We start from the raw sequence: 26210 nt of genomic DNA on the forward strand, positions 1-26210 counted from the left end.
GGAAAATACAAAAGATTCGTCTTCTGGGAACACTAGGGGTCAAGAAGTTAGGGAACCCCTGCTTCAAACACAGAAATGCTGAATAAAATGTATCAACAACTGAGAGAAAGGGGGATCTCCAGGTGTGAGGTAGGAAGAGGGAACTCAAAGGCATGACAAACATCTAAGGACTGAGGAGTACCCACTCAGGGATTGCGGGTTAGTACCTGTTCAGGCCTTGAGTTCTAGAAAGATAGGAATCTGGACCTGAGACTCCAGCCTAAGACTAGGACCCTGGAAAGGCTGCCTTTTAGTAACAGGGGGGTGGTAATAAAACCCTCTCCCATTGGAAACCTTCATGTTAAAGTCAAGATAAGAATGTCCTCTTTCACCTCTATTAAAAAAATTTTATTCATTAAGAATGTGTTTGGCTGCAAGTAACAGAATACTTGACTATAATTTTAGAAGTGTCTAAGACTATAAAAGGCTTAAACAAATAAGGATTTATTTTTCTTAAATAAGAGGCCTATATATAAGAAGGCTGTTTTGGTTCAGTGCCTTGATATGTTATGGCTGGATAAAGGTTATGCGCATTTACTGTTTTGATATATATTGCAAAATTGCCCTCCAAAGAAGTTTCACCAATTTAAACTCTTGCCCACAGAGAATGAAGTCACCTATTTCCCCACATCATTGCTATTGTTGGGTATTTTCTAACTTTAGTTTTCTCCTTTTATATGTAAAATAAAAAGATATCTCAATGGCTTCATTTATATTTCTTTGATCATGAGTGAGGCTGAACAGAACATTATTATAACCCATCTTTATGTCTTTATTTGTGAGTAGTCAGTTATAACTTTGCCTATTTTTCCACTGGGGTGTGTGTGTGTGTGAGAGAGAGAGAGAGAGAGAAAAAAAATGGAATTTTTTTTTTTCATGAGCATTTTAAGTGCTAGATGAGGCTGCAAATTCCATAGTGAAAGGTGACTGATAAGCAGTGGATCAACTTGCAGGGCAGCTTCACACCACATTTCACAGTCAGTAACATTGGAAAAAATTTTTAAAAATTAAATACACGGGGACAGATTTCCTGTTCACTCCTATCTGTGGTTATCCCAGTATCCAGAATAAAATGCATGCAAATGGGAGAGATAGGAAGCCCATGCTAGTTATTAAGCATCTGAGGGAGAGGAAAAAAAGGCACTTTCCTTGATTTGGTCAGTCTCTCGCTACCCTGAATTCAACTTTGCATGGAATTTCAAGAGATAATAGCGAGTTAGTTTACAGGATGTTTCACTGGAGCAGGCTGCTTTGCTGAGGCCTCAGAGCTGTCAGTTGAGCAAGATGGATGGCTTGCATTTGGCTATTTGACTCTTCAAGGTTAGTTCTGGCAATACCCCATCTCTAGGAGTGTGGGAGCCTGCAGGCTTTTAGACCTTATTTCCTGACAAAAATGAAGCCCAGAGAAGTTAGGTCACATATGCAAGGTCACATTGCTGGTTAGTGACAGAATAACAGCTAAAACTTACACTATATGCTAGGTATTACTGTAAGCATTTTACGTACACCACCTCATTTAATTCTCATAACAACCATGAGAATTAGATTTCCATTTAGCCAGTGAAGGACCTGAGGCCCGGAGAGGCTAAATAACTTGCCCAAGGTCACAGAGCTTGGGAGAGCCAGGATTTGAACCAGGCACTGGCTCCAGAATCCTGCCCTTAATTACACACTGTATCTTTTTGTTCAAAGGTATACTATGTTCTATCTTTTTGTTCACTGTATCTTTTTCCTTCAAATGTACAACTGTATTGAATTTCCCCAAGAATGAAATGACAATAATTAGACAAAGTGTTTTTCAAAGTTTTTTTTTTAACCTCACAACCCAGTATACTCACCCATACAAGTGCATTATAATCAAAAGACAGATTTCTTTAAAACAATCCATATAATCTGTTATGTTCCCTCTTGTTTTTCTCTTCCCATCTCGTACCCTTTTTTGAAAAAAATGCAGACCACAACTTACTCATGAGTCAAGATCCACCGTTTGAAGAAATGCTTCTTTAAAACACTCTTCTAGCTCACATATCTGTTGTGAAAGCTGTTGTTGGTTTATATGTTAATTTTCCATCTGCACACATCACTAGGAGCGGGAAAGAACTGTCAGATAACGTCTGTCCAACTATTTCTGGTCAGTAGGTATTTATTGCTGTCCTTGTGGTTAATGTCTAAAGGTGGTACACCAGGCTTTAAAACAAATCACCATGCTATCATCTTAGGAAGACCTTCGTTCACTTATTCACTCATCCATTCATTCATTCAACAAATATTTCAGTGCCTGCCCCATGCCAGGCATTGTGCTAAATCAGGAGTTGGCAAACTATGGCTGGCCCAATCCAGACCACCACCTGCTTCTATAGAGACAGTTTTATTGGCTCACAGCCATGCCCATTCCCGTGTGTGTTGTCTGTGGCTGCTTTTGGACCATAGTAGCAGAGTCGAATAGCTGCAATAGAGACCATGTGGCCTGTGAAGCCCTTAATCTGGCCTTTCACAGAAAAAGTTTGCGTACCGTGGTGCGAGATTCTAAAATACAGCATTTTAGACTGCTCTCTAATGTCCTAGAGGTTTAAATTGTCCTGCTTAGCTTAAATTGGCTTCTGGCCAGGTGGGGTGGCTCATACCTGTAATCCCAGCACTTTGGGAGGCCGAAATGGGAGGATTGCTTGAGGCCAGGAGTTGGAGACCAGCCTGAGCAACATAGCGAGACCCTATCTCTACCAAAAATTAAAAAAAAAAGAAAATTAGCTAAACGTGGTGGCACGTGCCTGAAGTGCCAGCTACCCCGTAGGCTGAGGTAGGAGGATCCCTTGAGACCAGGAGTTTGAGGTTGCAGTGAGCTATGATGATACAACTGTACTCTGGCCTGGGCAACAGAGTGAGATCCTGTTTCAAAAGAAAAGAAAAGAAAAGAAAATTGGTTTCCAACCTCCCCAAATGGGCTTGAAGCTTTTTGCACCTCTCACATTGCCTCAGGGAGTTTATAGTGAATGTTCAGCAGGCATTTGTTGCTGCTGAAATTATTCAGTAGATCTCACAGCAGGTATTAGTAAGAAAGCAACCTACCTACCAGCTAAAAAAGACAGTTTATTCCTTCAACACAGCAAAGAGTTTCATGCTATAGATGCTTATCTTTGCTACCTATGAGAATTGAGTGGTCAACTTTTATTGAGGACCTACTGTGTGTATCTGGCCCTGTGGGTAAGAAAAAAGACATGGTTCTGTTTTGCTTACATTGAGGATGGGAAGAGAAATGAGATAAATGCATTTTATTGTAATCCTTAATACCTGTACTTCTGTTTGGGGCTTTGATGTATAGTTGGAAATAATTTCATTTAACTACCTAGAATCTTAAAGATTTGTGTACTAATAATTTTCAACTTCCTTTGGTTACTAATCACTCCCAGAGTAATTGCTATGTGCCTGAGTGTATAAGTTAATTGTATTTCCCATTCATTCTTCAAACTTCCTACTCTGAGTGTCTCCTATGAGCTAGCATCATAGATAGGTTAAAGAAAAGACTGGCCCTCCCAGTCTGGTGGGGTAGACCTAGAAGTAAACACACAATTATATTGCAGGGTGTTGACAGAGGGATGCTCAGCAGCATAGAGAAGTGTCAACTGGGAAGACTTCTTGGAGGAGGGGACACTGAGCTGATTCTTGAAAGAGCTACCTGGACAAAGAAGAAGCCATAGGTTTTCCAGACAAAGGACCAGCATATGTAAAGTCTAGAGGTGTTTGAAAATATAGCACTTTCAAGGGATAATAAAAATAAGAGTTTTGACTCACCACCAAAGATATTTTGTGTCTTGATTTTTGAAAGTTTTTCTTTATTCACTTAATGACTGATTCACTCACTCATTCATTCATTTATTTGTAGTGGGAATAGGTTGTATGGAGCCACTCAGTCCTTTTAACCAATCTGGTCAGCTGGTTGGTTTGTGCAAGTCCTTAGCAGTCCTGGGTAGGACATCAAAGTGCAACCTTGGCTTCTTGGGCAAGACGTACCAACTGAATGATCTCACCTAACCAGTCATACCCCCAAAATAATCTGACTGGGAAAAGAGCAGTTGCTGGTAAACCAATAAAATTCAAGGCAGGTAAGATAACTGGGTGGTTATGACACTATTATCTCCTTCTCCTGGTAAAAATGATCTCCCGCCATGCTTGTTCCTTCTCTGCTTCTATCTGGCACTGACCTTTCAGTCTTCGTAATAAATCTGCCTGGGCTTCGTTGCCTCCTCAGTTATCAAGAGGGGAGTTTGTCTGGAGACCCTTTGGGAACCAATGTCAAATGCTCAACAAATGTTCTATTAAGTTAGGTCTGCAGTAGGCTGGGAAAGGAGAAGATTAAAGGAATAAAATATGTCCCAAACAGTCTTGGAGAGCACTAGCCAGCTGGGGACTCTGCTCTGTCATCTAAGGTGACCATAGGGTCGGCTGATAAATGATAACAATTTTCTGTAACACGTGGGCTTTTAATCTTCCCAACAGCTTAGAGGAGAAATGCTAGATATGATGACAGGAGCAGTTTTTACCGTGTCATTAGGGGACCCAAATGTAGTTTTTAGGTTCTGTGAACACTAAATCCAGCGATGCCACAAGCGTGCCTATGCAAACAGGATCCGTGTTGGTCAGGGCTTTTTTTTTTTTGGTATGAGTAATGAAAGCTCACTTCATCTAGCTTAAACAAATAAGGTGATTTTGTTAGGAGGATATACAGTTTCTAGCAGAACCCAAGAGAGCAGGTGTTGCTGGGCCTCCCCAGCAACTCTTACCAGGATCCCAGGGTCCAAAAGGCATCAGCAGTCAAGGAAGAAGCCTCCTTCCCCATCTTCCCTTCCCTCCTTTGGGTCTGTGGTGTCCCCTCCTCATTCATAGCTTTATTATTCCCTTGACGCAGCCTGCTCTTCTCTGCCCCTCCTGGGCTTCACATGTTCAGATCCAGGCTCCAGCAATGATTGACTTGCAACTCTTGGTCCCTATTATAAATTCCCAGGAAAAATAATAAAATTGGCTGCATGTGGTCAGGTTTCCACTCTTGACCCATTTGCCTAGTCCCTGGGGGTTGGGGGTGGCCAGGTAGGGCCACCTAGGACATTGTGGCCTCAGGGAGGCACACAGTTCTGGGTGGGAATTACTAGTCTCAGAGAAGGAGATTGTGGATTGTGCAGACTCTCCCAAAATAGCCTTTGGGACCTCTCTGATCAGTAAGAGGAGTAGGTTTCTTTTAGGGCACAGTTGCTTTGCATCACAGCCTGGGGATTTACATAGAGGGCTGCAAATCAGTGTTTCTTTCTGCTGTTTTTGCCAGTTCACTTTCACATCCTCACTGGGTGTTGTCAAAGAGGTGAGCACTGTGTACATAATACTGTTCTTATTCCTGTGTTACAACACTCAGCTGAGAAGTCCTAGGAGGGTACTGATAAGACGCGATTATATCCAGGTTTAAGTAAGGAGCTTTGCAGAGGTATTACAGCTCTCAGTTATATATTTGAGTTATCTGGCAGAACAAATGGATGTGTCCTTGGCTCTCCCTGGTCCTTGAGTTTGCAGCCACTTGTCTGCTATTCTTCCAAGGCTCTCTACCATTCACACACGCCCTCTTCTCAGCATTAGTGTCCACTGGTCCCTGACAGGGACCTCACCCTCTCTACGGCAGGGTTTTTTCATTCTTGCCTTGGTATCTGCCCAGTGCCATTTCCTATACTTGAGATTCCTTTTATTTTCTTCCATGTCTCTGACTGATATGTATCATTTGAGGTCAAGTTCAAGAGCCATGTCTACACTGTACCTTTCCCTAATATGCCATCGTCCACTGGTCTTCCTTATTTTAGAACTCATTCAATAGTGATTCACTCAATCGTTATTTGTTGAGCAGAGTGCCGGCTGGTTACATTAGTTTGCTAGGGCTGCTATAACAAAGTACCACAGGCTGAATAGCTTATGAAACAAAAATTTATTTCGTCACAGTTCTAGAAGCTAGAAGTCTAAGATCAAGGTGTTGCCAGGTTTGGATTCTTCTGGGGCCTCTCTTTGGCTGGCAGATGGCCTCATGTGTGCACACTTTCCTGGTGTCTCTTTGTGTGTCCAATTTCCTTTTCTTATAAGGACACCAGCTGAATAAGGACCTACCCCAATGACCTTATTTTAAATTAGTCACCTCTTTAAATGGCCTATCTCCAAATACAGTCACATTCTAAAGTATGGGGGCTCTGGGCTTCAACATGTGAACTTGGGTGGGAGGACACAATTAGCCCATAACGCCAGTGGAGACAGGACTGAAGAAGACATATGCGATCCTTGTCCTCTTGTTTGACAGACTTGGAGGGAAGACAAATATTAAACAGCCATTTGTGTGAATAGGTCATTAATGACCGTTATGGGATGGTCCAAGAAGTGGAATGCAGTACTTGTCAAAGTAGTCTGGTGTTGGGGGACTGGTCAGGAAAGATCTCCCTGAGGACGTGAGATCTGAAGGAGGGAGGGATGGGGGTCAGCCAGGTGGAGAGGGGGATGGTGGTCTAGTATTGCAGACCAGCGAGATCAGCATTTGTGAATTCCAGGTAGTGGGAAAGAGCATGACACATTCAAGGAACTGAGAGAAGCCAGTGTAACAAGGAGTGAGTGATGGGAGAAGGCACCAGAAGGTCCAAAGGACCAGATTACACAGCACCTTGTGTCCTTACACCCTCCCTTCAGCACTTACCACATCGTGCCTGGGACTGTTTTAAAAAATCTTTGGTGGAGGATGGTCAGCATGCATGTTCTGCTTCTCCTTATGCCCCTTGCAGGAGGAGATCCTACCTTCAACTCCTTTTGTATTCTCTCCCCACGGTACACAGCACAGGGCTAAGCATACAGTAGGTTCTCAAGAAATAAAGTGGGTATAATGAGACATGAGATTAATAGAAGCACTCTTATTTGTCTGACTTTAGGGGCTGACATGATCTTAGTGGGTGTTTTTCCTAGAGGTGCCGAAAGGTGAGGACTTTTGGTAATATAGTGCCACCTGGTGCTTCTTTTTATTACAACAACACGGGGAGCAGGGTAGTGACTAGTCTTCTGTCATCCAGAAAATTGGACATCACACATTTTGTTTCATGGGCATAAATTGATTTTTCCAACCACCGATCCTTTCATCCATTCATCCATCTGCGTTGATGTCCACCTGCATCTCTTTCCTATGAGGTGAACATGTCATGTGCCTTTCCACCTCCTTGTGGTTTCCTGATTGCCTGAGCTCAGGTCTTTTTGCCCCCATGTAACTAATGCTCTCAGGTATCAATGTCTAGATTTCCTGAGCTCCCATACTGCTTTCTGTTGACATGCACGTACTAAATGACACCACCATATTGGGTTAGCATTAATTGTGGGTGTTCCTTTCTGTCTTTCCCCCAATGCAGATTGTAAATGCAAAGGGCAGTGTCTCTGCGGTGATAACCTTGGTGATTCCTGGGATCAGTCTTGTGCCTGCCATGTAGTAGGTCCTTTACAAGAAGGTTTTCTGGATTGAATTGCTGTCACCTTGGAAGGCCACTTGCTTATGATCCTTTAGGAGATTCCTAGAAAATGGGAAGACACAAAGCTCCACATTTGACACCAAAGCAAGATATAAGAGGCCAAGGCCCTCTAGGTCTTTCTATTTGCTGCGTACCTTCAGGAGTGTTATGGAATCTCTCTTGTTCATGGTGAGCCCACAAGCTAATAGTCCCAATGAGTAATCAGGTTTTCCTGTAAACACACAAAGCATCCTGAATTGTGCTGCCTGCCCCATCTCCAGCCCATTTCTATTAGCTTGGCTTGCAGTTGCAGATTCAGTCTACTTCTCCAGCTCGTTCATCAGTTCTGCAAACACCCCCACGCACATCACGTTATGACTCAGCCACATTTGCCTCCTTTTGCCCACCAAATATACAGTCTCAGGTCATGGATGAGGTGTCATTGTACATATGCCCATTTTCCCTGAATTAATTCATCAATCCAATGCTGTTCCAGTTAAAATTTATCATGAGAAACTTGGCAAACTTACTTGAAAAATTAGATGAGAGGTTAAAGGTCCACGAATAGCCAAAGCAAGTTTGACACATAAGAAGCAGGAATAGGGGACTTACCCCTCAACCATGATGACTAACTACAAAACCATAGTAATAAAACCCTGTGATACTAGCACAGGAACAAACCAGAGGGCTCAGAACATACCCATGTATATTTGGGAACTTTTCCAAACTAATTGGGAAAGCATAAACTGTTTATTAATAATATAGGGTTTTAGAAAATTTTCTCACTCCATGGAAAAAAATACAGTAAGATCCCTCTCTCACACTATATAACTATATACAAAGGTGAACTACAGATGGATTAGAGAACTGAAGGTAAAAAAGTAAAACTATGAAGCTCACAGAAGAAAATGATGGAGAATACTTTTATGGCCTTGGGGAGTTGAGAAGGACTAAATCATACCAAAAAAGCATATAAAAAGTTAAAGAAAAAGAAAAGAAAAAAAAAGATAAAGGGCTACAGTATCAAAATTAAGTATTATTGTTTCATTAAGGACATAATGGTAAAGTTTCCAGTCTTTGAAAGCAGATTAATGTTAGGACTTTACAAAAATATCTTGCAAATCAAAAAGAGAAAGAAAAGACCAATAGAAATATAGGTTATGAGTAGGCAATTCACAGTAGGGAACCCCAAGTGGCCTGTGAATGTGTGAAGAAATGCTCAATTTTACTAGTAGATACAGAAGTGAAAATGAAAGCAAAAATGTGTGGATTTTTCACTACTTTCATCATATTGACAGAAATTAGAAAATTGGATAATTAGAGGAGTCAGTATTTGTATTATAAAGCACTTAGAATAGTATCTGGCACTTAGTAAACACTATAAGAGTGTTTATGAATAAATAAACTACCACATGCTGGAAAGGATGGAAGTCTGGGACAAAAACCTTGTACAACACACTGGAGTGCAGTATCGGGCAGTAATTCTGGTACACAATCTTACAGTACAGTACTTCCACAGGGCTTCCGCTAGGCTATTAGGCATCTTTGTGCAGTTGGAAAACAGTGTTCACTTCTGGGCAGAAGAGTCTGAAAAAGGTATACCATCTAGACAGTCACAGCATTCTAGGTTCATAACTTGGCTAGGGAACAGAGCTTTTGTGGGAATAAAAAGGACACATTTTCCCCAGCAGGGCACATGACATGGGAAAGAGAGTTGAGGCTGTTTTTCAGCCCTTACTGGCCCCTTGGCTAGAATCTCTGTGCAGGACACAGCTGCATAACCAAAGGTGATGGCCCCATGCATCCCCTATGACTTTAACAATCTCACTCCTTGGCGTGTATTTCAGAGGACTTTGCACACAGGTCCATAAGGGGCCACAGACAAGGATGATCATGGCTGCACTGTTTGCAGTGCTGGAGAGTTGGAGGCAGCCTTGTTATGGGGAATGAGAGTAAAATGTGATGGATGCCCCCTATGAAATGCTGGGCAGAAATCAGAAGCAATGAACTAGGATTTCCAAACCAACTGCAACAAGGACAAATCCTTTAAAAGAATATTGAGTGAAAAAAGTAGAAAACAAGGTAATCTCTAAAGTCTAATACCATTATTAAATTTTTAAAAAATACCTGATAGAAATGCTATACATTTTTCAAAAATACATATGGAAGCACAGTAGTAAGAATGCCTGTGGGGCTGAGGATGAGGGTTGGGAGTAGGGATGGGACTGACTAAAGGGGGAAAAAATAAATAAAACCATAGAGGAATCTTGCACATTTCATGAACCAAGGAGTTTAATTACTTCAACTCTCTGTGCTGAAGTCCTAAGGAAGTGGAAGGAGAGGGGAGAGGGGAGACGGAGAGGGAGGAAATGGAATGATGAGGGGATGTGAACGGTGCAGAGGAGACAAGGGGGCAGCTGGAATAGGGGTGCTGAGAGAAGATGGGACAAGGGCTGGCTTCACGGGCATGAGAACTATTCAGTTGCACAGGAGAGGGAGAGGGAGAATTGCTCTTGGGAGGGCAGCCCCAGGTCAACGGGAGATTTTTGCGATGTGGCTCTGCATAAATTTTTCCAGGGTGCCTTAAGCTCTGCACCCTATTCCTCTCACCCTTATGACTAAACCTTTTGAAGGCGGGTCTGTGCTTTCTCTAACGTAGTTTCCCCTCTGTGTCTGGCACACAGAGGCTGCTTTACAGGGTTGAAATGACTGGAACTGAGATTATTCCTCGCCGTCACAGAAGGCGCAGTGTAGCTGCCGGTCCTGCTCTAGTCCGCAACCCTCTGGTCCACATTGCCTTCTGGGCGTTCGTCCCTGGCTCCCCATAACTGGCTCCCCGGTGTCCCCCACCGCCCTTTCTGAGTTGCCTCTCCCCAGTGTCTCTGACTTCAGCTCTCACCCTGGGACTCCGCCCAGCCTTCAGAGGTACCGCCCCCTCATGTCATTGGCCCCGCCCCATTGAGGCTATATTTGCATATTTCTCTGGAGAGCACCGCCCAGGTGACGGCCGCAGAAGCTCTTCCCCTTCGAATTTCTGCAAGCGCCCCTAGAGGGCGTGGCGGTTGCCAGGCGACAGGAGGACGCGCAGAGCGCCGGGTTTCGCCCCGGGCGGGCGGTAGAGATAGCGTGTCGCGGCTTTAGACGCTGGGAGTAGTGCACAGCCCCTTCCCCGGACTCCGGCCCGGTTTCTGCGATCTCCATAGCAGCCTCTAAGGCCGCCCCCAGACAGCGTCGGGATGGCGGAGGTCAGGAGTCAGCGCCCCTCTCTGTCGCCCCTCGCTTGACCCCTCCCCATTGTCCCCCTCCTACTGTCGACTGTCACATACACTGATTCCAGTATTTCCTCCGTCAACCCTATCCCCACCTGCACCCGCACTTCCCCACCTTTCTCTGTCTGGCTCGTTACCTCCTGGACCTCCTTCAACTGAATGGACACCCCTGCCCCCACTATTTCACTGGCGCTGTGCTAAGCTCGTTAGGACATTCGTCGTGAGTTCCCAAATCCACATGACATGCACCCACCCCTAGATTTTGAACAGTGAGGTGATACCATAAGAGAGGTTCACACAGAAATATTGGCGATGTCTCACCTGAGTAGGGAAACCTGGACAAAGGCTCCATAGATACCCACTGTCACCGCTATTCACTGGCTCTTGTCCCCTTATCACACCTTGATTCCCTAGCACGGTCACCTGTGTTACACTCCTCATTAAGGCTGGTCAGCCCATCACCACTGCCCTGTGTGGTCCTTGACCCCAGTGTGAACATGCTGTAGCCTCGCTACCCTCCCTCATAGTACACACCATCTTCAGCTGCCACAATAAGGGGTTATTTCTGCCACCCTCCAATGACCCCCTGCTGTCCATCAGCCCCCCCCCCCACTTATAACCTTAACAGCCTTGGGTCCCTGCCATCACTTGCCATTCACAGTCCCCATCCCCCGTGGCCCTACCCAAATCCTTCATGGCCCCATCAAAACCCTCCGCCCCTCCCCCATTCCAAGGTCAGTCCCAGCCAGGACCAGCTAGGTGATTTTTCGAGGCCCAGTGCAAAATGAAAACATAAAGAATCTTCAAAAATTATTAAGAATTTTAAGACAGGACAGCAGAGCATTCAACCAAGGGTGGGGTCCTTCTGAGAGAGGGGCCTTGCGCAACTGAATAGGTCTCACGTCCATGAGGCCAGCCCTGGTCCCATCTTCTCTCAGCACCAGCGTGCCCCCACCGCTATTCCAGCTGCTCCCTTGTCTCCTTTGCACCGTTCACATCCCCTCATCATTCCGTTTCCTCCACCTCTACTCTCCCTTTATAAAGTCCATCTTCCTGTGGTCAGCAGTTCCCTCCTTTCCTTGTCATAAAGTCCCTTTCAAATCCCTTGGCTCCATCACCCCATCTCTCTCTGCCATCTCTGCTGCTGTGGCTGCGTCACTTCTCCTGTTACCCATGCTCACTCATATATCTTTTCTTCCCATTTCCTCCTCTCGTGGCTTCTAGTTCTTTATTTTTTCTATTATTGCTTTGGAGTGTTTCCTCCTCTTTTCCCCAATTAATCATTTTGATTTCTTTCATTCTTCATTCTCCATATATAAGCCCCAGATACCAACACTATGAACTAATGATTTCCCAGTTTCCCTTTCCTTTCATTATCTCCTCTCATTTCTTCCTTTCTCCTACTTCTCTTCTCACTTGACCTCAGCCAACTTTTCCTGGCTTCTGCTTTCACAATTCTCTATTTCCACCCTGGCTTCATCTGATACTGCAGCTCTCTTTTCCTTTCTCATTTCCCTTCTCTCCACTAATTGGTGTTCCCAGCACCTAAAACAGTGCCTGGCACATAGCGAACACTCAATGGATAGGTGATAGAATATAAGAGTGCCATAGTTCCTCTCTGATCAGTTCCTGTTCACACTATGCTTGCAACATAGATCCCATTATATGCCATAACAGTGTAGATACTGTTTATTGGTCACAGCTAAGAGATTATTTTTGCTTTGCTTTTAATACTAGTATGCTATTTAATGACAATATGAGCAAATCTCTTTTGTTCATAAAAGTTTCTTCAAAACTTTTCTTTCTTTGGTGTTTTTCTCATTTCTGTACTAAGAGCCAGGTATATAGGGAAAACCTGGTCTGCAAACAAATCATTAGGCTGGTGATCACGTGTTGACATTAATACCATTTACAGGGATGGAACCAAGAACATTGTTGTGATAAATTTTTGTGTGTGCTTATTTTAGCATCAACAAGGGAGAAGCACAGAGCAGCAGCAGCACCATATTTCCTTAATATGATTTTTCCCTCTTTCGTGGGATTACTACACTGTGGTCTTTCCAATAATCTCCTTTTAGTAAGGAAGAAAAACCTCTGTTGAATTTAAAATTAGTACTATCGTTGCTATACAAAATGAAATAGATACGCTTGTGACTCTGCATCTATTTTAATCTCCAAAGATTGTGTTTTGCTTGCATGTCATCTTTAGAGATTTAATTAATAATATGAGTGTTTTTGAAAACCAAAAATATGTTGACTTTCTCCATATTGGGCAAGATAGGCTTGTCAAAACAGGAGGTAAACTGGACTACTTACTCAAATTCTTCATGGTGAATTGGAATTTTACTTTGTTATTGGGAATAGAGATTGTCTTAGTTGGTTTTTTAAATTAACAACAAAGTGTTCATGTCAAAGCCCTTTTTAGTGTAGAATATCAAAGCATAATGTTGCAAACGTAATTAAAGCTTTGCAGACCTTATCAGTCCTTTGCTCAAAAGTCTTGAGAGGTTCTCTGTGGCCTACAGAATAATGCAGTCCATACTCCCTAGAATACCATTCAGTCCCTCCACAGTCTGTCCCTAACTCCCTGGCTAGTCTTCTCCTTCCAGCTCTCTGTCAAACCTCTTCAGCCACCTTGGATGCTTGCATGGTCCTGAGCTTTTGCCCAAGGTTTTCTATCTGCTGGGAATGCCCTTTTTCTTCATATTCACCTGTGAAAATTCCACTCTTCCTTCTGGGCCTGCTCAAATGCCATTTCCTTTATGAAATTTGTTTTATTCTTGCTGCTGGGAGTAATTTCCTCTTCCTGTGTATTCTTATAGAACTTTGATTTTATTTTATGGCAGGGACCAAATTCTATATTTTCATTATCTGCATCCGTACTCCACCAGCAATTAAAGTATAAATTCCTTGTGGACGGGCTGTTATTCCTTATCTTGGTATCTCGTTCCAGCACAGAATTTACACATAGCAGGTGTTCAATAAATATTTGTTAAATGAATGAATAAATACATTAACCATACCATTTCTTTTTTATTATTGTGTTTTACCTAAGAAGAAGTAGGTGTATTTGTTTGCCAGAGCAGCAGTAACAAAATACTACAAACTATGTGTCTTAAAACAGCAGAAATTTCTTGTTTCACAGTTCTGGAGGCTAGAGGCCCCAAACCAAGGTGGTGGCAGGGTCATGCTTCCTCTGAGACTCTGAGCATAATTCTCTCTTGCCTCTTCCTTAGCTTCTGGGGGTGGCTGCCAAGCCTTAGCTTTCCTTGGATTGCAGCTGCGTCAGTCCAATCTCTGCCTCCATCTTCATGTTCTCCCTGTGTGTGTATCTATCTGTGTCCAGAATTTTCCTTTTTGTCAGGACACCAGTCATATTGGATTAGGGCCCACCCTACTCTAGGATGACCTCCTCTTAATTAATTATATGTGCAATGACTCTATTTCCAAATAAAGTGAGATTCACAGGGTTAGGACTTCAGCATAACTTTTTGGGCAACACAGTTCAACCCATACATGTAGGGAAATAAAAATCCCTATATGACTAACTCCTAGATTCTCATCTAAGTCATAGCCAGATTTGCTTGCATTACATCTATATGTTTGGGATTATATTTTTAATTTATTGCCCAGCTAATCTGGAAAGCAAATGTGGAAAAGGCCCATAAACATTGCATAGGGGCATTTCGGTAGACTGATGGGGATGACCTAGCCTGATTTTTTAAGGGATAAAAATGATGGAATCTCTTTTGGGGAAACATTTCATCCTTCAGATGGGTTTCACTGTGAGTATATGCAATTTCATGATATCTCTGCCAAGATCTCCCTATGTCTGACCTAAATATGCCATGGTTCCCTTCTGCAGTCCTGGGGGCAGTAAGAAGCAGGACGCAATGAAAAGAGATCAGGGTTTGGAATAATAATAAGAGCTGTCAAAATTCATTGAGTACCTACTGTTTGCTGGGCATTTGGCTAAGTGTTTAACCTTAATGATCCCATTTAATCTAATCCTTAGCAACATCATGTGGTAAGAAATACTATTACCTTAATGCATATATGTTCTGAATATAATATATCCCAATGCATATATATCTAATGCATATGTAATGTGTATGAATATATAATGGATATAATGTATGTATGTACATATATGATATGTATGTATATATATGAAAAATGCATCAGGGGTTGAAGAAGGACTCTTCCCACCATATAGCTTAATTTCTCTGCCTCTCAGTGGCTTTATTTTGCATGTATGAAGGCCTTTTGTTCAGGGATAAGAGCAGTAACTCCTTGATAGCAATGGTATGAATGTTGCAGTGCCCATTCTCATCCCTGCTCTTTTACACAGGAAAAAGGTGAAAAACTAGCAATGGAAGAAACTGCATTTGAAGAAATCGAAAAGGATTTTCAGGAGGTTCTCAGTGAACTTTCAGGAGACAAAAGTCTGGAAAAATTTAGGGTTGAATATGAGAAGCTTCACGCCATCATGAGAAAGTCTTACGACAATGAAAAACGTCTGATGGCCAAATGTAGAGAGCTAAATGCGGAGATTGTGGTTAATTCCGCGAAGGTCGCCACTGCCCTGAAGCTCTCTCAGGATGATCAGACAACCATCTCGTCCCTGAAGAAGGTCAGTGATCTTCTAGAAACGGAACAGACCTGAATTTAAAACAGCATTCTTTCATTATATTGGCAGCTCTAGGCTGATAGTAAATGAGTTATTAGGTAAAAATTTATGAGCTATATATTCATTAAGCCTAAGGAATACTGTCCATTTAGAAAAAAATAATTAGCCTAGGTGATTTACACCATGCAGAAAATAATTACACCATGCAGAAAATAAACCAAACCTTACTGGTTTGGTTTCTGGGAAATAATGGGTTGGCAAAAAGACTTAGAGGTAAGTAAATGCATTTTTAGGATTCTCAACATGTCTTGTTTGATTTGATGCAAGATGAGTAATTAACTATCTTGTGATGATGGCTTATGAAAGATATTTTCATACTTCTAATTTTTCCCCTGTTTTAGGAGAGATTGCTTTGAGGATTCCCAGATAGTAATTTTCATGACATTTCTTCCTGGCGCCTGTGTGCTTCCCACTGGATCCTCCCAATTTCTCAAATAGGAGACCAGGGATTAGGGCTGGAGGGACATTGAGGAAGCATGGCTTTGTTTTACACTGTATTGTTTCATTCTCAAGTGTGTTGCATTGCTTTGAAGGTAAAACATAAATATTCCTTGTTGATCTCAGGGCGATAAGATGTTGAAACATATTAATTAAAACTTTATAATTAATCTATAATTAAAGCCCTAGTCATGAGAAATAATTTATAAACTTTTTAGATAATTCCCTTGATACCATGCATTTAGATGTCACCCAATTCAAATTAATTTTCATGACCAGTCCAAAATATGGGTTATCTGTTTTCTTAGAAACTACTCTTCTTTTTTTTTTAGTGTCATTTTTTTTTCTCTATTGTCATTTTCTTCTAGTTGCTGAAGAACCAACATAAGAAGGCTTTAATTCATTTTATGATGGGAAAAAACACTGTGTTTTAAATTTAAAAACTGGAAATAGAAGTCATGAATTGATTAAAATATAATTGGTGAAGTTGATTTAGATAAAACTTTATGTAATCACATTTTAATTTGAATATCCTTCATTATTTTGTCAAAAATAGTACATATGGTTGATATATAAGAATATATCCCACGAATGTATATTCTGTTTTTATTTATTTATTTATTTATTTTTGTATATTCTGTTTTGAATCACTAAATTATGTGCTGTTGTTACCCAAGAGTAATCTTTGTCTCATGTAATAGTGAGCATTAATTTATTAAATTAAGTAAACTCTTTTACCAATTTTATTCCTTGTCAACATAAAAGTGGAACATTTTCACCTAATGCTTATAGGTTCTTCTCTGTATAAACCCACATTACACTTGGCAAAATTTTGCAAGAAAGCTAAGTGGTGGGCTGAAACTCAGGCTGTTGCAACTCTTAAACTATGTTACTTGAATGGCTATGATTCACTTTTAAGTATTTATGTTAATATTCTACATCACATTTCATAACAGTTACGAAGCCAAAGTGGCATGAGTCATTGTTTCCATTCCCTGCTATGGATTTTGTTTTTCCTGTGTAAGTATTTGATGAGAAGGCCTGGGTTTGAGTTTCTGAAAATGGGAATTACCAAGGTTATTGTGCACAATTGGGTAACAGGGAAGAACAGCATTGATATAGATTGTTCTAGAGCTCACATTGTTATCCAGGAGCTCACTTGAGACCTGAGGACAAATATCTTTTTTATTTGCTAATCTGTCAGGAGGTTCAATTCAATCTATTGATTTAGGGCTTGGGTCTATGATCATTCCTTATGTGATAACACTTATTTTTTTAAAAAATATCTGGACTTGAAAAGCAAATACGCTTTTATTTTTAATTTTGCAAGCCTTGTAACTTTGTGACCCTTGGGGCCACACTCACCTACACAAGAAAAAAATACCCTTTACCAGTCCCTCTCTTTAAAGGCATTGTTTACTATTGACTAGCGCATGTTGAACAATTCAATAAGTTAATACACATGTATGCATAATGTATAATGTATAGTATATCATATTCTATCCCCGTAAATTGCTACTACACTATAGTCATGGCGTTATTCTACTTGCTAGTTTACCTTGCTTCTGGAACCCAGTTTGGTTTTTCTCACTGGTATCCCATGGCCCATCCAGGAAATTGAAAAGGCCTGGAAGATGGTGGACTCAGCCTATGATAAGGAGCAGAAGGCGAAGGAGACGATTCTCGCCCTGAAAGAGGAAATAGTGAACCTGACCAAACTGGTGGAGCAGGGGTCTGGACTGTCAATGGACCAGGATAGCAAGTAGGTCATAGCCTTCCTGATGCATGTTGAACTTGCTTTTGCTGAGGCCTTCAGCAGACAGCTGGGGGCTTGCCAGTGTCTTCATGAATGTTCTCTGTGATACAAAATTCTCCTTTCTTCAGTTCCCAGAGATTGCTTTCTGTCTGTTGCTGTATTCTTTAATACTTCCTTTCTCCACACCCAAGAACTTCTAATCTGTGGTTATATTAAACTTCTGGCCTTATAAGCGTCAGTGATAGAGTTTCAAAATAAGTACATATTTCAGGTTTACTTCTATCAAACTTGTGTAGACTGGAACTGGCTGCCTCTCTGCTCAGAGTCCCAGCTCCCCCACAATTAGTCTCAAAACCACCTCCCCTGCCCCCCATTCTAGGCCAGAAAACAGAGCAGCTCTTCGACCCTGCCCACTCCTTCATCCTTAAAGCTCTGTCTATCGATTCAGTCTTCTAAGCATCACTTTTCCCTCCTTCCTGTCGCCAGTGCTACTGTCTTGGTTCATTCCCTGTATTTTCTGCTTGGTTTGGCAGTAGCCTCCTAACTGGTCTCCCTGCCTGCAGCAGACATCTCCCACTTTGTTCCATCACTGCTACCAGACTGATGCTTCTGAAACACATATGCACCTAGCATTAACGCTTAATGCACCCCAGCATTAACGTTTTCCATTGCTACCCACGCCCAAAGGATAAAGCCCAGACTTTGAGCATGTCAGTCAAAGACCTTCATGAATCTGCCCCAGTCAGCCTCTCTAGCCTCACGTCCAGCCCACCATGTTGCCCATACCTTCATGCGTTTGCACATGCTGCTTTCTATGCTCACAATGCCTTTTCTTTTATCCTCCTGGTGGTCAACTCCTATGCATCCTTTAAGACCTATCTCAAACACCATCTTACCTTCATCTCCATCAGCAGCACTGTTCTAACCTCTTCTCCAGCTCCAGACCCTGATGGCCAGGCAGAAATCACTGCATTCTGTGTTTCCATGAGACTTACCTCTAGTGTGGCACTGATCATATTGTGTAATATTAAAATTATTTGTTGATGTGCTTCTCTAACCATTAAGTTGTGAATGCCCTGAAGGAAGACACCTATATAGCACTTCCAGGAGTCTAGCACTGGGCAGGGCATGCAAAACATCACATCAATTAATGAATCAGGAATGAGCACACAGTTCCTTGGGCATTCTTAACCAAATCTAATGGTGCTCTCTTGATTTCTTATGCTTTTTTGATGCACCGATTCAACACTGACAGATAGTTCTAAGTACCACTGTTGTGGGGAGGGAATGGGAAAAACAAACAGAAAATGTGATCCCTATAGTGATGGATTCTATCTTCTTATGGAAGAAGTCCAGCATATTCAGAGCAGCTACTGAAGAGCAATGTGAGGAACTGATTCAGATGAGGGGCGTTTGTGATGAGCAGTGGAGGAGGGTGAAGAGGGGAACTGAAGAAGTTACTCAGCCCATAATTTTACCTTTAACAATGTGCCCAGGCGTAGCTGTCTCTCTTCATTGTAATCTTAGAATTTGAGGTTTGGTTTCTGGAGAAGAGTTTGAGTGCTGGTTGGAAGATTCCTTATTAAACCTTATATACACATTTATGATACATCAAAGGTTTTGGTAAATAAAATTTGTCAAATTACTGTTTTGAGCAGTTTGATAACTGCCAGCTGCAAGAGTCTGCAGTGCAAGTTCTCCTCTGCTCTCTCCGCTCTAAGAGCTGTCTTGCTCTAGATTCATTCTGCTGCAGAGGTCGTATCAGACACAGAGCTCCCACTTGCAAAGTGCTAATTCTGCAGAAAGTCATGCCAAATCATACAGAATGGTTTTTGAAATTCAGAGGTAACTGGTTTACAATTCAAATCATTGAATATTATCATACACTCTCCAAAAACAGGCATCACGAGTGATTTTCCAAATTTCGTTCTTGGGAACATTTTATGTGGGCTGCATCCCTTTGGGAGAAACTAATCTCTTTGGGTAAATTGATAGAAAATTGGCAATGCATATCATTTGCTTATGTTTATGCTTCATTCTGAGCTTTATAGCTGCGATCATAGCCCTCCAGTGGATATATTAAACAAATACTTTTTTAAATTGACATATCCTTAGGATTAATTATAAGAGTTGACAATAGCAAGATAGTCTTATTGTAAGAATTTCAGATAATACAGAAGTGTGGAAAGTATCATCCCCTCTCCCAACTTTCCACCCTAAATTTCTCAGAGACAATCAGTGACCTGACTGGTATCTACTTTTCTCGGATTCTATAAAAATGCTTATAAAACACACACAGACATACACACACACACACACATGAATAGACACTGTATTTTCTTAAAAATAAAAAATCTATTATACTATGCATATGATTATTGGCACTTCTTTTCAGTTAACAACTCACAAACAGCTGCCATGTCAGGGCATAAAGAGCTTCCTCTCTAAGGCCTTTAATCGTTGCCCTGAAGTCTTTCTTGTGAAAATGAGCTCAGAGGATGATATGAAGGACCCCTGAGCAGATGGCCATTTAGTCCGACTCCTGTGTTCTTCCTTCTTAGTATCCGAGATTTACTGAAGTTCAAAGAAGAAGTGACAAAGGAGCGAGACCAGCTCTTGTCAGAAGTGGTGAAATTACGAGAGGCCTTAGCTCAGGTCACAGAACAGCAGCAAGAAACGGAGCGATCCAAAGAAGAGGCCGAGCAGACCATAAGTCAGGTGAGCTCCACCGCAGAGGGCAAGTGAAAGAATATTTCCTTCCAGAGGATGTTCGTCCTGTCCCAGTCTCTCTTCACACCTTGTTTCTGTCTCATATTTACGTACTTGTGTCCAAATGAAGCATCCTTGGTTCTGCTTGTTTCTCTGGTTTGTTCTCTCCAGAGGCATTCTCTGTCTGAGAATGTCACTAAGGCAGGGACTCTCCACTTACAATTCTGGCTCAAGAACATGTCCCCTGTGAAGGCCAGGGGCCCAGGATCTGGGGATGGTACAAGTAGTTCCTTTGACCCTTCTCTTTTATAAGAAAGCCATCTAACTGACTCCTTCTGTGCAGTCTCCAAGAGAAAAACATGAGGCTTCTCTGACCATGAAATAAGAAAAAGGCTTTTCATAGAATTTAGACATCAAGGTAAACCTACAGTGTTCTGTTTAGCAATATCCAGGATCACGCAAAACACAATTTCCTACTTAGGGTAGCCAGCAACATTTTATTTAGTCCCCATTGATGGAGAATGGGATGAATCCTTTCTGTGTTTAATGTCCCTAGAACTCTGAGCGTCCACACTGCGTTGATTTTGTACTACCCCTTGTAGATTTGTTCCCCATCATCAGGGTGGACTTTTGATGTCAAGGCCCTGAAAAACAATACAGAATATTTCTGAAATTTTGAACACTGGGGCCCAAGGATGTCTGTCTTACAGGGGAAGTGTAAATGGCTTCCCTGACAACGACAGGCCTGGGAGAGGGGGAACTTGCCTGGCTGTGACCTGCTATAGCGAGGGGTCATATTTTTCTTCCCTGTCCTTTCCGCGCCCTGTAGTTCCAACAAGAAATCCAGCAACGTCAGAATGAAGCTTCGCGGGAGTCTCGGAAGAAGGAAAAGATAGAGAGAGAGCTGAAGCAGATTCAGGTAGACATGGACAGCAGGCAGACAGAGATCAAAGCCCTGCAGCAGTACATGCACAAGAGCAAGGAGGAGCTGCAGAGGCTGGAGCAGCAGCTGAAGGAGCAGAAGGTGAGTCAGGTGTGGGCTGTACTGGGGGCCGTCACACAACAAGATGAGAAAACCAAGAATGGCGCCTTCGTTCACGGCTCACTTGCACATTTTGCATTTTCTTGGAAAGCAGCAAACTCCCTTCACCACCTATGTGCTCCCATAACACCGAGCACTGCAATTTGGTCTTTGAGCAGCTCTTTCGAGGCAGTTATGCCCTCCTTTTTCCCCCAGCTCCAACAGGTTAATTAATTTCTTTTTAACCTTTTATTGATCTATAATATACACAGAGAGAAGTGTATATGGCACAAGTGTACAGCTTGATGAATTTTCACCACTCTCAACGCATCTTGGCCACCTGAACCCACCCTGAGACACAGAACATTGCCAGCCCCCCAGAAGCGCCTATCACCCTCCCATTCATCCTCCTTGCCAAAGGCCACCTGTACCCTGAATTCTAAGCAGAGATCAGTTTTGCCTGTTTTTGTACTTTAAAGAAATGAAATATTACAGGATGTACTCTTTGTGTCTAACTTCTGCTACATTCTGTTTGTGAGATTCATTTGTGTTGTTGCCGTGTAGTTATAGACACTTGATGTCCAATATGGCAGCCACTATCTACAGGTGACTATTTAAATCCATTGATAGAGTATTAGCAGAAATAGGGAACATTTACATCATTGGAGAAAGTTCTGTCGGACAGAGCTCAGTAGACCATTCACTCTCACTGCTGTACTGTATTCCATTGAATGAGGATAACATAATTTATTTATTTTTCTTTTTTCTTTTTATTTTTTGGAGATAGAGTCTCGCTCTTTTGCCCTAGCTAGAGTGCCATGGTGTCAGCCCAGCTCACAGCAACCCCAAACTCCTGGGCTCAAGCGATCCTCCTGCCTCAGCCTCCCGAGTAGCTGGGACTACAGGCATGTGCTACCATGCCTGGCTAATTTTTTTCTATATATATTTTTAGCTATCCAGATCATTTCTTTCTATTTTTAGTAAAGTCAGGGTCTTGCTCTTGCTCAGGCTGGTCTCAAACTCCTGACCTCAAGCAATCCTCCCGCCTCGGCCTCCCAGAGTGCTAGGATTACAGGTGTGAGCCACCACGCCTGGCCCATAATTTATTTTTAACAGGTTTATTTTTAAGTTTCAAGTTTAGGAAACCATACTCAGCCTTTGTGCATTTTTAATATGGCACTTTTAAAAAATTAACATCTCCCCTTATTATAACAGTTTAAGGTAACACAAATATTAGTAATTTTAGTATGTCTTCTCTCATTTCTTAAAGAAGCAATTCACATAATTTAAAACATTTTTCTTAAAAATATTTTTCCCCAGGGAGTTTGTTTCCAAAGAATTGTCAAGACATATAGCATTTTTCTACTTTAAAAAATAGGTATAAGAACACATTTTTTTGTCAGTTGCTTTATTAATTTTATATAAAGCCAGAAGTCAAATAGATAATTCACAATGTGCTGTCTCCAGGAGAAAAACACGAGACTTCTTTGAGCATGAAATTTAAGAGAGAGGCTTTTGGACATCAGGATAAAACTATAGTGCTTTGTTTAGCAATATCCAGGACTCGTGTAAAACACAATTTCATTTCTAGCATAGCTAGTTATATTTTATTTAGTCCCTATTGATGGGGAGTTGGATGGATTCTTTTCATGTTTAATTTTTGCATGCATGGAAGTTATATTTTGGAGAAAGTAACTAAACTGTCTCCTCTTTCTGTTTTTTTCCTTCAGTCCATTTGCTATCCCTGCACATCTCCAATATTCTCCCAATAGAAATGATTCCTCCAACAGATAATCCTTTGCATTTATAAAACCACGTCTGCCCAGGATAGTCTAGATAGGGAAGAGGAAAATCTGGCCAACACTGAAGTCAGGCAGATACAAATCACTCCACTGCTGTTCCATGATTTTGACTTCAGTTGGATTAAAAGGGAATTGTCTCTGTGTTGGTGTTAGTGAACGTTTCTATTGACGATAATGTTGTAGGCATGTTAATGCAGGATTTGCTCCTGAAGATGTAGCTTCTGAGCCCACAGATGATAAAATCCGTTTGAATCTCTGCTCATTTGCAATGATTATAGCAATTGTTGCATATGTGAAGCCAGCCACATGGCAAACAGGCATTAAAATATTTATCCACCACCTGTGAACAAGACTTCCCAAGGCTCTCAGAAAAAAATTCCGCTCACTGTGTTATTCATTAAAAGGCATCATTTTCTTCAGCCATTTAACATTCATCATATTTGAGTGTGTTAGGGCTTTCATCAGGGATAAAGAACAATTTCTACAAAGACAAAACAGTGGAGTTGTTGTTATCTCCCCAAGAGGTTTGTGGAGTTTCCTGTGCATATACACGTGTCTTGTAATCAGATTAAGAAGCATTAACCAGCTCATTCCACACTTTTCAGATATTGAATGAGAGAGCTGCAAAGGAACTGGAGCAGTTTCAGATGAGAAATTTTAAACTTCAGCAAGAAAACGAACAACACAGTTTGGTTTGTGAGCAGCTAAGCCAGGAAAACCAGCAGAAGGCGTTGGAGCTCAAAGTAAACACCAAGTGATACAACTGTTCCCTAACTCTTCCTTCCTCATTACCTATTAACACAGGTTTGCCTTTGTGGTTGGAGCCCTCGGTTGGATAGTCTGTGTTAGCTCCACTGAGTGCTTTGACACATCAGAGGCAGGTGCAAACCTGCAGCCATTGCTTTACGCCCAGAAGCAGAGAGTTTGGTAACTTCCATTCTTACTTATAAAATCACAAACCTGATGATTGATCGTGTGGTTATGCAAATGGTTTTCAGAGCGAGCTCAGATGTTCATCTCTGTAATTAGCTTTGCAAGTAACCAGTTGCCCAGAGCTAGAAACAATTCATATGCGTGAGTAGCAAAGAATTCAGATTATATTTTACTACTTGTATGGAGAAAGTGAGATGGGAGGGCTAGGGGCTGGACTGGGACTATTTAGCATTTACTTACAGGATTATGGAATCATGATTTTCACTTCTGTTCAATGTACATTTCAAGACAGTTTTCCCATCTTTTTCCTTGCCTTTACTGAACAGTGCTTGCAAATTAAGTTTGGGTAACAGTTTATACTCTGATACGCCTACATTCTTAACAGAGTGGCTTTATGTTTATTACTTTAATTCTGACAAAATCCATCTTCTCTACTCTGGTTCTGTTAGAATGCTGGACCCAAAAGGAGTGGCTTAGCAAGAATAATACATGGATTGGAGCAGTGAACCATAACATTTTGTTATCACAGTCTCTTTTGAGAATTTGATGAAAGCATGCACATGTACACGCACTTATCTGCACATCTTGCATTTGGAGTTGCATGTGTCCCAGAAATATAAGAGGTTTCCAGGATTTTTCTGAAGTCTGTCCACAGGGTCTGGATTAATAACCACTGAATTGGATAATTTTAGAATTAGAAGGGGCCTTAAGGTCAACTAATCTAACTCCTATAGGGTCTGAGGCTGAGGAACATTTAAAGCTGTCTAGAATGGGTTGACTTGAAACCATTCTTCATGAGAATGCCGTAAATTGAAGCATAGATGAGATGACTACTTAAGTCAAAATAATATATTAGCCCTAAGCTGAAATTAAAGTAAAAATACTTAGGCCATAAATTTTCTCCTTTGATAACATGAATGGGGCGTCTTGAAAGATGGACTGTTTCTGTTATCAGATCCTGAACCCAGTGGGATTCGGCCTCTAGCAACAATCCGAGGATAAAATGAACAGCTGATTTCAGTCTTCTCACTGTCACGAGCTGATATAATTGCTAACCTTTGTTTGCAGAAGAATCCCCAGCTGCTTTTCCAGGCATTTCTAATGATAAATTAAAAAAATTAATTTAAATTTTTAAAAAATCCATAAAACTTGAAGCCCATAAACAAAAAGCTGGTGCATTCCTTTGCTAGGATGACTTCTTTGGTACCTTTTGCCATCAGGTAGACTGCCTATTCATACTGCCCTGTCCACCTGTCTGAATGGACACCCACAGACTAACATGCTTGGAGGAAGGAGGACCCCTTCTCCAGTGTATGCAATTGGGTGACAGGGGCCTTGTGGGTCCAAAAGAGTGTTTGAATATTCTATGGCATGCCCACAACCTTCTGAGAGGGGTCACTTTATAAGTTCATGAAAATTGCTAATCAGATACAGTATTTGTATACACAATTCATGTATTTTTAATACATGCAACTCAGCATTCTTATCTTGTTTGATTCCACGATTAGATGGTACCTTAAAACATCAGATTTCTTCCGTCTTTGTATTATTTTTAGCTTGTGTAGCCATGTATTTTATTCAGAGAATAGCGTTTTTCAATTTCTTTCAAAACCAAACACTGTGCTTTGACTTAATCTCAGAGAACAACTTTACACTGACATGGGAAGAATTTCCTCTTATTGGTTCTGAGTTTATCATTGTCCAGTCACTGGCCCTTTATTTGAACAGTGTCCTGGTTAATTCTCTCTCACTAATTATAGGCCAAAGAGGAGGAAGTCCATCAGATGCGCCTTGACATTGGGAAGCTCAACAAAATCAGAGAACAAATCCATAAAAAATTGCACCAGATTGAAGATCAAAAGGCAGAAGTCGAACAGCACAAGGAAACCCTAAAAAATCAGATCATGGGACTAGAGCGAGGTAAACCATTTTGGGCTTTATTAATTTATAAACATTTCATTGGTGATTAATGTCATTAAGACTTCCTGTGTATGAACACAAACCATGCTAAATGAAACTAGTAAAACAACACTGGGATAATATTGCACCAA

The 26210-nt window shown here is 41.5% G+C and overlaps 1 protein-coding gene across 1 annotated transcript in view; it reads left to right on the forward strand.

Annotated features, from left to right (window-relative positions):
- Positions 1 to 10777: 10777 nt before the first annotated feature.
- The window catches only part of CFAP58 (cilia and flagella associated protein 58), a 90373-nt gene continuing 74940 nt past the window's right edge, over positions 10778 to 26210 (forward strand). The window contains exons 1-7 of the mRNA XM_069460177.1: positions 10778 to 10786; positions 15162 to 15443; positions 17552 to 17700; positions 20256 to 20412; positions 21233 to 21427; positions 23832 to 23969; positions 25920 to 26079. Of these exons, the coding sequence (XP_069316278.1) occupies positions 10778 to 10786; positions 15162 to 15443; positions 17552 to 17700; positions 20256 to 20412; positions 21233 to 21427; positions 23832 to 23969; positions 25920 to 26079 (1090 nt within the window). The remainder of the gene's footprint in view (positions 10787 to 15161; positions 15444 to 17551; positions 17701 to 20255; positions 20413 to 21232; positions 21428 to 23831; positions 23970 to 25919; positions 26080 to 26210) is intronic.

Source organism: Eulemur rufifrons, chromosome 28 (genome assembly GCF_041146395.1).
Source record: "Eulemur rufifrons isolate Redbay chromosome 28, OSU_ERuf_1, whole genome shotgun sequence".
NCBI classification, from domain to species: Eukaryota; Metazoa; Chordata; class Mammalia; order Primates; family Lemuridae; genus Eulemur; species Eulemur rufifrons.